The sequence below is a fragment of the Xiphias gladius genome, chromosome 19 (genome assembly GCF_016859285.1).
Source record: "Xiphias gladius isolate SHS-SW01 ecotype Sanya breed wild chromosome 19, ASM1685928v1, whole genome shotgun sequence".
NCBI lineage: Eukaryota > Metazoa > Chordata > Actinopteri > Istiophoriformes > Xiphiidae > Xiphias > Xiphias gladius.
The window spans coordinates 15143385-15159021 of NC_053418.1; the positions used below are offsets into that span (position 1 = coordinate 15143385).

The 15637-nt window shown below is 41.4% G+C and overlaps 1 protein-coding gene across 1 annotated transcript in view; it reads left to right on the forward strand.

Moving 5' to 3' along the window:
* The window catches only part of ank1a (ankyrin 1, erythrocytic a), an 87336-nt gene that overhangs the window by 54628 nt on the left and 17071 nt on the right, over positions 1-15637 (forward strand). The window contains exons 4-32 of the mRNA XM_040155232.1: positions 813-911; positions 1352-1450; positions 1740-1838; positions 2021-2206; positions 2294-2392; positions 2481-2579; positions 2679-2777; positions 3064-3261; positions 3383-3481; positions 3627-3725; positions 3835-3933; positions 4244-4441; positions 4564-4662; positions 4771-4869; positions 4959-5156; positions 5273-5371; positions 6136-6234; positions 6778-6876; positions 6967-7059; positions 7212-7284; positions 7465-7485; positions 9882-10002; positions 10189-10267; positions 11247-11362; positions 11464-11688; positions 12350-12504; positions 12610-12821; positions 15034-15238; positions 15504-15600. Of these exons, the coding sequence (XP_040011166.1) occupies positions 813-911; positions 1352-1450; positions 1740-1838; positions 2021-2206; positions 2294-2392; positions 2481-2579; positions 2679-2777; positions 3064-3261; positions 3383-3481; positions 3627-3725; positions 3835-3933; positions 4244-4441; positions 4564-4662; positions 4771-4869; positions 4959-5156; positions 5273-5371; positions 6136-6234; positions 6778-6876; positions 6967-7059; positions 7212-7284; positions 7465-7485; positions 9882-10002; positions 10189-10267; positions 11247-11362; positions 11464-11688; positions 12350-12504; positions 12610-12821; positions 15034-15238; positions 15504-15600 (3563 nt within the window). The remainder of the gene's footprint in view (positions 1-812; positions 912-1351; positions 1451-1739; positions 1839-2020; positions 2207-2293; positions 2393-2480; positions 2580-2678; positions 2778-3063; positions 3262-3382; positions 3482-3626; positions 3726-3834; positions 3934-4243; positions 4442-4563; positions 4663-4770; positions 4870-4958; positions 5157-5272; positions 5372-6135; positions 6235-6777; positions 6877-6966; positions 7060-7211; positions 7285-7464; positions 7486-9881; positions 10003-10188; positions 10268-11246; positions 11363-11463; positions 11689-12349; positions 12505-12609; positions 12822-15033; positions 15239-15503; positions 15601-15637) is intronic.

Here is a 15637-nt window from a genome sequence, read left to right on the forward strand (position 1 = left end):
TGTACAGTCTGATGTGTCGGTCTGATAGGAGTTTGGCCAGGTGGAGGCTTGACTGTGGCAGTTGTGTCTCTGTTGCCTTGTCTGAGTGGACACCTCTGCCATGGTTTGCTCACCAGCACGCTGCCTCACTCCTGCCCTCCCCTTGTGTTTTCCCTCCTCTTCTATCCCTCTCAGCCTATCAATTGCTCCACTACCCTCTCTCCTCCTATTGGTTTACTGGTTTACTAACTCACCTCCCTTTTTTTTCTTTTTCTTTTTTACTTTTTCCTTCTCCATCGCCTCCCTCTCTCCCCTCCCTCCTTCTCTCCTCTGTCTGCAGTAGAGTGATGGTGTGCTGTGGTCTCCCCACTCAGAGGAATAATATCAGTGGTGTGGGAAAGGTCCAACCTCACATGTCCTGTGCGGCTGAAGGAAGGCTGTGTGAGGTCAGACCTATTCCACACGGCTTGTATTCTTCCCAGCCACGAGACCAGCGGCCTGCCATCCCCCTCCCGACCTCCTCTTCCTTCTCCTCCTCTTTCTCTCACCATCATTAATCAAATGAAAATGTTCACATCCTGATTTTCATCCCTGTAGACGTTTTCACTAATGACCACTTTGATTCTGAGAGTACTGCATGCATGGTGTCTATTGTAAGTATTTGCCTGCTGTGGTTTGTGAGTGCTTTAGTCACTGTGATAACGACCCCAGTTGTTTCATTTGGCATGGCCTACATCTGTTTGTGTGTATACATGTGGTTATTTCTTTACGATTTGTGTTCATAACGTGTTTAGGACCCTTCAGTATGAGGTCTGCTCTGCTCTCTCACTCAGAATGGGCTCAATGGGCTGCATCTGGCCTCGAAAGAAGGTCACGTCAAAATGGTGCTGGAGTTACTCCACAATGGAATTGTACTGGAGACCACCACAAAGGTAAAATCCCCTGCAAAAAATGTTACTACTTACCTATTTTGGTACCAAGCAGTATCAAAGCCTGTGAAGCATTGAAAGTTATCTCAAATACATAATTTTCTTTACTTATTCTTAGATAGTTCATGATTTGAATCTAATTTTGGTACTAAAAGTAGCATCAATACTACTATCGAAAATTTTCAAATGATACCCAGCCCTAGCTTTTACATGTATCATGATGCCATTTGTTTAAACTATTAAAATTGGTCACATGTAAATTAAGCACTATTCACCTAGATTTATGTAATGTCAGAATTCAAAATGAAAGATTTGTCTGCGTACGAAACCTAATGTCCAAAAACCACATGCACTTTGAATATACATGTGGGATTTCCCCTTCATAGTTGTCAGTGCTCATTATGACTTTGCACTCTTGTTCTCGTGTATCTGTGTTTAAACAGAAAGGGAATACAGCCCTGCACATTGCAGCCCTGGCAGGGCAGGAGCAGGTGGTCACAGAGTTGGTTAACTACGGGGCCAATGTCAATGCTCAGTCACAGGTGAGATTCAGTGCTGCTCTCAGGATCACAGGACACACTGAGGCTATCCGTCAGGACTTACTCTGTGAATGTTACTGTGAGACCATTGTAGTAACTATTGCAATCCCATCTGTTAACATGTGTCTTTGTTCCTATATTTCTGTGTGTTGGTGTTTCCTTTCTGTGTACATCCTTGTGCGTGCATTTGTGACTGTCTTCCTACCTTTCTGTTGCTGTGCTTGTGTTTCCTCTGCTGCTGCTGTTTTGTGTGTACGTGTGTGTCTGTCTGTTGTGCATTTTTCCGAGACAGAAGGGTTTCACTCCACTCTACATGGCTGCGCAAGAAAACCATCTAGAGGTTGTGAAGTTTCTTCTGGAGAACGGAGCCAATCAGAGCATTCCAACTGAGGTACCAAAGAACTGAGAGAAGTTTTCAAAGAGTAATCTCCGAAATTCCTCAATCCCATCCTTGCTGATCCAGACTCGCTGTGTTTCCATTCTGTTTCGTTCTCATAAGCCTCTCTCCTTACATCTCTCCAATTTTCTCTCCATGAGTGAACCGGTCTTCTAACCCTCTCCTCCTTGCTTCAGGATGGATTTACTCCGCTCGCCGTGGCTCTTCAGCAGGGACATGAAAATGTTGTAGCCCTGCTCATCAACTACGGCACCAAGGGAAAGGTCCGCCTCCCCGCGCTGCACATTGCAGCACGTAACGACGATACACGCACAGCTGCGGTGCTTCTGCAGAACGACCCCAATCCTGATGTACTCAGCAAGGTGTGTGGGTGTGTTTGGTTTCTTTGTGTTTCTGAAGTGCAAAGGTGATGAGAAAGATGTGTACTAAACCCTGATGTGTACCTGCAGACTGGATTCACACCCCTCCACATTGCTGCACACTATGAAAACTTGAACGTAGCTCAACTGCTGCTCAATAGAGGAGCCAATGTTAACTTCACCCCAAAGGTAGGGAATAACTAATAGAATGTTAATCTCGTTTCCTTGTTTTATGTTCTCTTTGTGTGTGGTTAAGTGCATCTGTATCTCTCTGCAGAACGGCATCACTCCTCTGCACATTGCATCCAGACGGGGGAATGTGATCATGGTCCGACTCCTGCTGGACAGAGGGGCACAGATCGATGCCAAGACCAAGGTACAGCAGACATCTATCCTACTGTTTCCTAAACTCTTTGATCCACTTAATGTCTTTGATGCATCATTAACTAAATCACTAACAATCGTCTCTATCCAGGATGAGCTGACTCCTCTGCATTGCGCAGCCAGAAACGGTCACGTCAGGATTATAGAGATCCTGCTGGACCATGGAGCCCCCATCCAGGCAAAGACCAAGGTAATCCATCTACTGTAGGTATAAGTAAAGAAACTTCTTCACTCCTCTTAAAAATGAACTGAACACCATCTGGTTTGGTCATAACTTCAAATCAGTGAGCTTCAGTGTGCTTTTTATTTTTTAGTCTCAAGGAAATGAAAGTGCAAGTTTGCAATCCACCAGCCAGCCAAATATAACCCTATATTCCTCTTGCTGTTACTTCCTCACTTGTTTGTTTTAATTACAAGACAATTTACTCTCCGTTTTTCAAGGGATAAGAGCGTAAACGTGTTTTATTTTCTTGCAGAATGGCTTGTCTCCAATCCACATGGCAGCGCAGGGTGACCACATGGACTGCGTCAAGCAGCTTCTGCAGTACAACGCAGAGATTGATGACATCACACTGGACCACCTCACCCCACTGCATGTGGCGGCACACTGCGGCCACCACCGCATGGCCAAAGTACTGCTGGACAAAGGGGCCAAACCCAACTCTCGGGCACTGGTCAGTGACAAACACTTAGATCATCACACATTTCATTACACAGTTAATTTGTCAGTTCAGGCAAGGTGAAGTTGCTTTAATTACCTTTGTGGTGATGATAACTTCTCCTTTGTTTTTACAGAATGGCTTCACTCCTTTGCATATTGCTTGTAAAAAGAACCACATGCGTGTGATGGATCTCCTGCTCAAACACTCTGCATCATTAGAGGCTGTAACTGAGGTAAGGGATCAGGAGGGAATAAAATAAATGATAATTATTTATCTTAAATATGGTTCAAAGTAAAAGCATCTAAATGTATTTAGGTGCTTTATTAAATCTCCAACGGCATTTATAATTCTTCTGACTCTGCCCTCCTTTTGAACAGTCTGGCCTGACCCCCTTGCATGTGGCATCATTCATGGGTCATCTCAACATTGTGAAGATCCTCCTCCAGAAAGGAGCTTCCCCCAGCGCCTCCAATGTGGTGAGTGCCAATGAAAATTTCCAAGAGCAACAGGAATAACTACATAACATTGTAGTGTTGTTGATGAAGTGTTGACTCTGACTTGGTTTGTCTGTTTGTATGTGAGCAGAAAGTGGAGACTCCTCTCCATATGGCATCTCGGGCGGGACACTATGAGGTGGCAGAGTTTTTACTGCAGAATGCAGCACCAGTGGACGCCAAGGCCAAGGTAGAGATTTCACACAGCACAATCTGCATATCCAAGGACTCGTCATAGACATATCGTAAACTAGCTGAAAGCCTCATTTTTGTTGTGTGATATATTAATCAGTTTTCAACTGATTTCTGCCTGATGAAGCCGACAGAGCTTTGTTTCTACATGCTAATTTCCCTCCTACACACCACAGCCTCATTTTGACTGGTAGTGGAGACCAATGTGAAGAGGCTGAGAAAATTAAAACGGGATGATGGAAAAATTTCTTTTCAGGTGATTCATACAGTACCTTACATTTCAAAAGTACTCTATACTCCATGACCAGGACGACCAAACACCTTTGCATTGTGCCGCTCGGATGGGCCACAAGGAGCTTGTGAAGCTGCTGCTGGAGCACAAAGCCAACCCCAACTCCACCACCACAGCAGGACACACGCCCCTACACATCGCTGCCCGGGAGGGTCATGTGCAAACTGTCCGCATCCTACTGGACATGGAAGCTCAGCAGACCAAGATGACCAAGGCAAAGCATCCATTCTACCTCTTTTAACCTAATGTCTTACCTGAAATAACATTTGCCTAATTTCTACTTTGAGCCTCGGTTACCCTAACATTGTGTCCCAAATTCTGTTGGTACCTCTGTAGAAAGGCTTTACTCCGCTTCATGTGGCTTCCAAGTACGGCAAGGTGGATGTAGCAGAGCTGCTGCTGGAGAGAGGAGCCAACCCTAATGCTGCAGGGAAGGTATGAAAACCCAAAAGGTCTTGGATGTATGGGATGAAGGATCAAAAGATTTAAAAAATGATGTAAGATGTGACACATGCTGATAAAATTTTGATCCTGTTTTTACAGAATGGTCTGACTCCACTGCATGTTGCTGTACATCACAACAACCTGGATGTTGTTAACCTGCTTGTTAGCAAGGGAGGGTCACCACATAGTGCAGCCAGGGTAAAGGAAAAAACACAAATCCACACACAATTAATCCTGAATGAGCACTCATTTTGTTTTTCTGATCAATACTCATGTCTGTGCTCCAGAATGGCTACACTGCCCTCCACATAGCATCCAAGCAGAACCAGGTGGAGGTGGCTAACAGCCTGCTGCAGTACGGAGCTTCAGCCAATGCTGAGTCACTGCAGGGAGTCACACCTCTCCACCTGGCCTCGCAGGAAGGAAGGCCTGACATGGTCTCCCTGCTCATCTCCAAACAAGCCAATGTCAACCTCGGCAACAAGGCAAGAACTGCATAAATGATAAAAGAATGACTGAAATGGGGATATATATGTGTGTATAGCTTTGATTTGCACCGTGACATATTTGACGTTTGTCCTTTGACATTTGTTGCCTACAGAGTGGATTAACCCCACTCCACCTGGTGGCACAGGAAGGACATGTTGGCATCGCTGATATCTTGATGAAGCAGGGAGCCTCGGTCTATGCTGCCACACGGGTAAGACGTCTTCAGTCTCATGGTCCTAAAATCAAAAAAAAAAAAAAAGAAAGAAACAGAACTTCTCCTGTTAAGAGAATTTTACTTTAAACTGTGGTCAGGGTTCTCAAAGGTGTAGAAACTGCTTGTACAGTAGCAAATAGTCTCTAAATTCTGTAGCATAAATAGCCTGAGGATCTCATGGCAGAGAGTTATGTTACCATCAATCCATGACAGACCCTACAGGGGTTCTGATCACTCAGTCCTCTGGTGCACTGGTTTTACAGCTGTGTTTTAACATAGAGTTGCATCAGATTAATGTAGATAATAGTAACGTTATATTTATGTGTATAATTCTATAATGTGGTGCAACAGCACCACAAACTACAGGCTTAAAAAAATGACACCTATTTGACACACAAAGAGCATTTTAGGTGGTAGTATTTGTTGTAGGACTTTTGTACTGGAATTTATTATAATGTCGCGTTGTTATAATTGGTGCTATCGTTACTGTTCCTATCCTGTACACAAGAAACATTTGTATCCTCTCTTTTTCCTAGATTACAGCCTGAATGCATTTTTTTTAATCATTGCTCTATTTTCAAAATAATTTTACCGTGTGAATTTGAACCAACAGTTGATATAATATTCATGAGACATCCAGCATCAAATAGGATCAAATCTACATAACACAGTCAAATTCAAAGGCCATTAAGACACTTACGTTATGGGACTTGGATGTTTTTGTGTTTAAGACTTTCTACTATTTTTCTCTCTCCTCTCAGATGGGTTACACCCCTCTCCATGTAGCATGTCACTATGGCAACATCAAGATGGTGAAGTTCCTCCTGCAGCAACAGGCCAATGTCAACAGCAAAACAAGGGTGAGTGCCCCCCTCTGGTTTTGGATAAAACTGCAACAAAATTAGCCTGGGCATGAGTCACAGAGCTACATTGTGTCTACTGTCTCTGTCTCATTCATCAGTAGATACAATTACAGTTAAAAGCACAGGTTGTGACTATAGCAGGGTTCCACAGCTGTTAACACTGGCCTTATATAATGATTTATTGGAATGAAGGTATTTTACTTCTCTAAAATGTAATGTTTGAGCAAGTGTATTTCATCTCCAAATATGAGTCTTAGATGCAGTGCTTCCTGCAGATTTTTTGCACATATGGGAGAGTGGGAGTAACTTGTTTTTCTGGTGCTTGTTCATTTATATTTATATGATGATACATCCGCGAATGTGTCTTAATTAGAAATACAATTAATTCTAGAAAGGTTGGCTGAAAGATAAGGTCAGCTGATTGTTTTGGTGGCCTGTGAAAATATCAGAAAATTGTGAAAATTTCCATCACAGGTTCCCAGAGCCCAAGTTGACGTATACATATTGCTTGTTTTGTCTTGTCTTTTGTCACTATTCCAGCTTGGATACACTCCTCTGCACCAGGCAGCCCAGCAGGGACACACAGACATTGTGACACTGTTGCTGAAGCATGGAGCCCAGCCCAACGAGACCACTACAGTGAGCATGAATATGCCATCTCTTCCCTTTAGCTCATTAAAAAGTTTGGTCATCAGTGATCTGATCAATCTGCTCCTCTCTGTTTGTTAGAATGGTACTTCAGCCCTAGCCATTGCTAAGAGGTTGGGCTACATCTCTGTGATTGACGTCTTGAAGCTCGTCACTGAAGAGACGGTTTCCATGGTGAGAAGTTTGGGAATTCTATTATACCCTCTCAATACAGTACTGGTGTTGTGTTGCTGTGATAGTCACATGGAGATACTATTTAAAAATTCAAGTTTAAAACCTTTTCTCTTGCTGTCGTATCTGTAACTGGTTCTTTTTGTGCCCTGCAGACAACTACAGAGAAACATCGCATGAGTTTCCCTGAAACAGTGGATGAGATACTAGACGTGTCTGAGGATGAAGGTAGATCAATCAAATTATTATTATTAATCACATAAAACAGTAAGAAACAATGTGTAATGGAGTGTCAATGTTACTGAAATATTAATTATAATGTTTACTAGGCTGATCTTATGATGTTCGAACTACTCAGATAAATATTCATTTTTTTCAATTCCTATTCTGCCTTTTGCCCTTTTTTAGGAATTGCACAGCTAACATTAGGTACGAATGTCTCTTTCTCTCTTTGTGCGGCATTCATAGGTCGTTGTATAAAGTGTGTGGCTCCATTTCAAGCTTACTCTCTCCATCTCTATCTCCCTGCCTCTCTCTCTTGTTCCCTCTGTAGTGGTGCTCACTGTGATGGTGGCTCTGGTTTCTCATTGGCATGCACCCATAGCACCCATGTCTGTAACCTTATATATCCCTTTAATAACACTCTCATCCTCTAACTCTACAGGTGTCTTTTTTCCTCCATGTTATGACAGAAGTCTGGGTTTTTACAGTTACATAGTAATAGTCAGTACATACAGACCCGTATAAGTATTGAATCAATTTTTATCATTTCAAACCAACTTAATTTAATATTTGGTTAAAAAAAACTGCTCTGTGAGGTTTAGCAGGTAATAGTTGAGTTGTGTTAGTGTCTCTCTGAAGTCATTGTTTTGATATGTGTGTCTAAAGTAGTGTCTGCATTTAAATCTGTCTCCATCTTGTGTTCCTGCCATGCGATTTGTTGGCCAGGAGGTGTTATGTTGGGAGTTAAAGATGAATGGTGGTTTTATTAAAACGGTTAAAGTGGCTATAATCAACATTTTTGTATTAAAAATGGATCACGTGACTACTTGCATCTGAAAGGAGTTGCTCATAGTTCTTAGAACTACCCCACAACACTACAGTTGCCGTCAGCCCTACAGAGGCTTATAGCGACTTTCAGCTTTTGGGTCTGTTTTTCTGACCTGCCATATTATCTTTTTGGTTCACTCTCACCGTTCTCAAAACATTCCAGTCGCAACAGAATAGCTGTTTTCAGGGAAAAACCTCTCATAACCAACTGTTAACTTCTTTCCCAGCACCAACCAGCAGACAGACACAGTTAGCAATTAGCTTGTGAACATTGTGAAGCATTTAGCAGCTAAACAGCCCGATACTTCCCCCAGGAGTTGGTAGAGACCAAAAACAGGGCTAAAAGGGGAGTGAATGTATGACTAACACTCATCAAGTGGACAGAAACTTGACACCAAATAAATCTTGACGTCTCTCTGTATGTGCTGGATGTGTAAATAAGCAACTGTTTGCTAACAAGTTTGTCATATCAGCTTAAAAGTGATAAGATGTCAGCTCACAGTTTACTGCTTGTTTCTGCTGCCCCCAAGTTGCCAAAAAAATCACTTAGTGTAGGTTCAATGCCTGAAGTTCACAACACCACTGACAATGATGTCAGACGACATTATGTCTTCATATTTTTAGTCCCCTGATAATTTAACTGACAGATTGTCACCGTTGCTCTAAATATAGAAAGTAGCTGAGTTGCCATCTTAAAGACACATCTCATATCCGGAATGGGAAAATGATACTGGCAGGTTATCCGATGCACATGCTCTTATATAGTGACATTTCGCCTACTCGATGTGGCACACATGCATGGTACACAAGAGAGAGAACATCCAGGACATGAGCTGACTCATATGAACCATGTGGGAAGTGCACTCACAGACTCAAACAGTGTGTAGTAACACCTACAACATCACTTTGGCTCTGCGGCGCATATAGACACACACTCACACAAGCTGTGCTGATATGGTCACAAATTAACACACACAGGGAAGACTCACTTTTGTTGCTGGTGAATACTTGAAAATTACAGCGAGTTTTGGGGGGTAAGTAATCAAAACCCACCTTTGCTCACATCAAAATATACAAGTACTGTCCGTTCAAAGAGGAGTAAAGCACAGCTTGTACGTTTGGCATGTGTGTCGTGGTGTCCTGATGCTGTTGTGTTTGTCTCTGTGTTTGTATTCATGTGTTTTAGAACAAATCTCCTCATACATCACTCTCTGAGCCAGAAAAAAAGTTTATTCACTAGACAAACAAATTTCTGGAATGAGATTATGCTGATGCATGATCTCCCCAGAGACAGTGCTCTGTCCACATCTACAATGCTGTTCTGTCTAACTGAGCTTTTATGGGTTTTTGAAAACCCCAGACTACATTTATAGTGTGTCCTCTCTTATTTCAATGTAGTGATGTTTAGGGGTGCTGAATCAAAAGTGTTGGACTCAGCAGCCTGAAAGTAAAATCGATTAGAGTGACCTGCTGTATTGTTTCTGTCATTGTACCCAATTTTTTAAAAAGTGTTTCTGGTATTCTGTAGTAGTGGCTGCATTCATTTTTTGCCATTAACTAGCAGTAAGGTCATTGTACAGAACACTAATGTCTCATTTCACCAGTCTAACCCCTAAACCACAGCGCCATCACCTAAATCCTGGGCTATCATGTTGTCTAACCCTTCTAACCCGCTTGTTAACAATCTTGTTCTTTTCTTTTCTCTCTTTCTCTTGTGCTGTTTCACCAACCTGACCATGGTCTGTTCGCTCTCTTTGGCATGTTGTTCTCTGAAGGAGAGGAGCTCTTGGGGACAGAAGGGGCCAGGTACATGAAGATGGATGACATGAAAGACCATGATGACGATTTCCTCTCCCCCAAGAAATCACTGGAGTACGAGAGAGGGCTGGGCACAGCGTAAGGGGGGCTGGGCGGGGAATCAGGGGAGAGAGCCAAGCTGGTAGCCACAGGCTAATAGGTGGATGGATAGAGGGGGATACACCATAGACACTCACTGAACACCAGGGATGAGCACTTGGGAGGAGGTGAAATGTAGAGAAACTTCTTTTATCTGACTTGCCTCTTTCTCTTTTCATACAACAGAAACTACTCGCCAGCCATTCCCAGGATCCCCCGTGTCTCTCCAGAGACAATTATCCTGAAAGAACATGAGATAGACCAGGTACCGTACACAAGCAGCACGACTAACATACTGCAAACTGAAGATATTAAAGGGGTTCTCCAGCAATTTAGTATTTCACTTTCATAACATTGGGGGACTTGCAAGAGACAGATTTTTTTTTAAATGGTCCAAATTAAAGTAGCACAGCCCCAGACTTTTGGGTCAAACTCAATAAACACTGGATCCTTCATTTCCATAAAGCAACTCAGTAGCGTCTTTCATCAAATTTTCCTCAATTGATATATGCCAACATCTTTCAAACCTGTCCTCCCCAGTTGTCAAAGCAGGGTTTCTGTTGTAAATGTGTCGTCGCCAAGCTCAAGCTGGAATGGCTCAAGTGATGTCACTTAAAAAAAATAAGTGCAGTGCCCCTTTTACTAAAGGTCCGCTGGAATAAATCAGTGGAATAAAGTTTGCCTAGTTGTCAGTCACCATGACAACTCAGCAACCTCCACCTGATGATGAAGATTGTGAGATGCAGTTGAAAGCTCAGAAACAAACTAGTAAGTTGACCTTGAGTTAAGGTCCAGTTACTGCATTTCTGTCGTCAAACTACTTTGAAGGTCAAGAATCAACTTTCACAATCATGTTTTTAAGTTTGATTTTATTAATATGAAGGGTTGTGTATCGTTGACATTTTAATCTACACACACAGTTCTGATTATAACTTCTTAAAGCAAACTTTTAGGTGACATGATGCATGATTTTAGTTTCACCCTTTTTAGTAACATGACATCACTGTAGATGAGAATCCCTCCTCGATGGTCTTATGAAGTTTAATTGATGTATCTTTTCCTTTATCCACTGTAAAAAAAAATAGCACTTGAGTGCATAATCATAATCTTTAATAATAGCTCTCTCCATATCCTCTCCTTTAAACAGATGATAGTGTAAGTGATACACTTTTGGGTCATATAAGACATTATGCTAAATAGTGTTCTTTTGAGAATGTCATGAACAGTTTTTCCGTCTGTTGTAGCAACACACTCCACTTCCAGTCCCCAAAGAATATGATGAGGACTCACTGATTCCCAGCAGCCCGGCGACTGAGACGTCAGACAACGTCAGCCCAGTGGCCAGTCCCATACACACAGGGTCAGCACAGCAATAACGCAGAAGAAAACAATCTATTTCACTTAATCGCGGTTTTATATCTGATCTGGCAGCTAATTATCACCATATTTGTCAAATGACAGGTTCCTGGTCAGTTTTATGGTGGATGCTCGGGGCGGCTCAATGCGAGGTAGCAGGCATAATGGTCTGCGTGTCATCATACCTCCACGGACCTGTGCGGCCCCAACCCGCATCACCTGCCGCCTGGTGAAGCCGCAGAAGCTTACCAGCCCCCCTCCGCTGGTGGAAGGAGAGGGGTTGGCAAGTAGGATCATCTCCCTGGGTCCTGCTGGCATGCAGTTCCTGGGGTAAGGAAGCCACTGAGTAACACTTTACTTTAAGGTCCCCTATTTAGCATTTATAAGCAGTATATGAACATTTATAAATGTCTATGATACACTATAATGTAGTTGTAAACAGCTATAAGGACATTTGTAAGTGTTTTAACAAATACATTAATAAAATCTTATATCTGCTTACAACTACATTAGAGTGTGTTATAAACCCTTTCTTAAATGTTTATGTACTGCTTATAAATGCTAAATGGGGGGACTGAAATAAAGCGTTGCCAGCAATAGAAACTTTCTTTTCTTTGTTAACCTCGAAATAGTTAAGATTTTTTTCCTTTGTCCAAATGCACAAAAAACAATAATTGAAATGAAAATTCAGTAAATTAAAAAGTCATCTTGTTACCACACTTGACTTAGGTTATTAAATTGTTTTTGTTTATGAAATTATAAAACACAATGGATAATGTTATGATTTGAATGTTACGACACTGTTTTCTGTTTATTCTTAACATCATAAGTTTGTACATGCTCAACAGTAGTAGAATATCCAACCTAGACACTGATAAAAGCCAATGCCCTTTTACTTTGTTTTATTACCCTTTTTTTAATTAATTGATATTTTTCTAGTAAATGATCAATATTTGTTCACGTGTAATTCCATTTGTGTGGTTTTGTTCAGACCAGTGATAGTGGAGATCCCCCACTTTGCTGCTCTGGGTCGTGGTGACCGGGAGCTCGTAGTGCTGAGGAGCGAGAACGGCTCAGTCTGGAAAGAACATCGCAATCGCTATGGTGACGAGGTGCTAGAAACGATCCTCAACGGGATGGATGAGGGTAAGAGAGCTTAAACGCATCGTGCTTGATCTCAGGCTGACACTCAAAAACTGTCACTGGGTGGTATCACTTCTTCAGAAATTGAACCTTCTCTTCTCTCCCCAGATTTGGAAAGTCAAGAGGAGCTCGGGAAGAAGCGAATTCGCCGCATCATCTCTACCGACTTCCCCCTTTACTTTGCTGTTGTATCACGCGTCCAGCAAGAGAGCGATCTGATAGGTCCAGAGGGAGGTTCACTGACAAGTAAACTGGTGCCGATGGTCCAGGCCACATTTCCTGAAACAGCAGTCACCAAACGGGTCCGCCTGGGGCTGCAGGTGAGATGGGACGATGTGGAGAAGGAAGGAGAAGAAAGACAGAATCGTTAATGCCTGTGTTGCCTGGAAAAAAGCATGTTGGATGTATTTTGATTAATCTTGGAATGACCTGATCATATCAGCACTTGTTCCAAGTTTTCCTGATTTAGATTTCTGTCTCTGTTTATTTTGCTTTTCATATTTTTATAATGGCCTTTTTTCCTTTTACTTCACACATGCATGCACTTGGCACCTTTATAGAACTATGGACTGCTCATTTAGTGCTGATATGTTATTGTTTGTTTAATCTTCAGTGATGTCTTTCTTACTAATGTATTTATGTCACTTGCAAAGCCTTGTATTTGGTATATTTAACATATTAATTTGAGATACCTAAGTAATACATTACATGATGGGAAATCTTCTGCATTCTCGGTATAGCCAGGAAAGACTGTGTTTGAGTTTATACTTATTGTCCAGTGGTTTTGGTATCATGAATGTCTGAAAATGTGCTAAAAGGCCTTCTTTTTACAACAACTGAAGTGTTTTCCGACACAAAAAGGAATGACACCTGAGCACCTGAGCTTCAAACCTTTTTAACTGTAGTTATGTCACTGTTTGTTGAAACTTTTAGCCTCTTTGTGTTTGTACAGCTACAATTTTCAAGTCTCAGGTTCAGGTTTCCTCAAACATAAACACCAAAGACAAGAGAAATAATTTTTAGCACACTTTACCACACTAAGTTATACATCAAATACTTGTTTTTAAGAAGAAATATTTATAAGGATCCTATGAAATGGGCACTTTTCAGCACAAGTTTTTCAACAATCTCACCTTTCTGCTTGTCCTATCAGATGAAACTGGCTTTCTTTACACAAGCATCCACCTATGATATAGCCCTAACTGTAATGCCCTGCCCCCAAATCCTGTGTCAAAAGGAAAACATAAAATCAAGGAAGTAATGATACAATTTCATTGGACTGTTAGCTGTAAGATCAAAATCAGAACATTTGGTATGGGATTTTTTAAGATGGTTAAATTGCAGATTGCACTCTCTAAAACCAACAATCCAGTCATGAACCAATAGATTTTCTTTTGGCAAAGTTATATATACCAGTTTCAGTTTTCCGATAATTTCAAACATATATTAAGGTTTTCTAAACAAACATTACATTAAATATGACATTTATTTTCTGCCTTCATAATTCTTTGCAGTGCAGATATGTTTGTTATATAAATATACACCATTTTCTCAGATTTGTGGATTTGGGACTTCAAGGTTCCATTTGCATGTGATTTAATTTCACAGGTTAAATATCCCCACTGTTTAGAATTCCAGTTCAAGACTCAGAATGCATTAATTCCTGTTTTAACACATTTAAAAAAAACAAAAACAATTCAAAATCCTTTATGATTATGTATGTCAGAAACGTATGAATTTCAATCATCAGATTGAAACTTGTAATTCCAATATCAGAATGTGTTTCTGTAAACCAAAATGACAGTATGATACAGTATGAATGGACTTTCGACTGTTTGTTTTGGTTCAGCAGATGTCCTTTAGACACATGAATGAATTTATGACAAGCTAAATATTTCTTGTAAACTAACTCGCTACCACACATGCTGTAAACTCTAAGCTGAAAATAGTAAATATAACTGAATGTAAGTAAAATAGACATGGTTTTAATTTTCAGTATTCCTTCTACAGTTTCATTATAACCAACCACAAATCTATTTTACTAAAATGTTGGTGCAGTAATCATGTCCTAAATGGCCTTGTGAAAAACCACAGAGCCTTTTTATTTGATATCCTTTTTTGTATTAATGATTGTAAAAGCTTTTTGTTAACACACACTGTTACGTTTCACAATAAAAAATAATGATTAAGTCCTACAACGAATTTGCGTTGCCATTGTCTTTTCAAATGTATTGTTTAAACCATGAGCTATTTTATTCACTTTGGGCTTCTCTTTTTCTTTCTCTTCATCTTTAATTTTTCCCTATTTGGTTGTCCTCTCTTTTACCCTTTTTTGCTCATTCATTGCCCCATCATCTACCTCCCATTATCTCATTCCATCCGCTATGCTGTTATCCCAACATCTTTTTTCAAATCTCCATTGCCTGTTCCTATGTTTTTCTCCTCTGTCTAATTTCTTTTCTTTCTAACACATCATCAAACCTGTGCCCATGTTACGTACCCCCTTTCTCCATCATTTACATTCAACCTCAGGCTCAGCCAGTTCCAGATGAGCTGGTTGCAAAGCTGCTGGGTAACCAGGCAAACTTTAGCCCTGTTGTCACTGTGGAACCTCGGCGGCGCAAATTTCACCGACCCATCGGCCTGCGTATACCTCTTCCCCCGTCCTGGAGGGAGAGCCCCCGAGACTCTGGGGAGGGTGACACCACCAGTCTGCGTCTGCTTTGCTCTGTCATAGGTACTGCATGCCATGACTGGGAGTTGTGTGGGTGGGTGAGTAAGTGTGTGTGTCTGTTTGTGTTGACGAGAGCACCTTCCTTCCGAGGCAAGGATAGATTTATGAGGTAAAATCGTCGCCTTGCAGTGGTGACATCCGTGTCAGTGCCATAGTTGGATAAAAAAGTTACTTTGTACAAACACTGTCAACATGAGACCTCTTCTTTATGACCTTTGCTAAAGCTAGATTAACCAGTTTGACCTTTCTCATCCTGCCTGATTCCCAGGTGGCACAGCTCCAGCCCAATGGGAGGACATCACTGGCACGACCAAGCTTATCTATGCTAATGACTGTGCCAGTTTCACAACAAATGTGTCAGCACGGTAAGTTCAGTTGGCAACACATAATATATCTGCCATC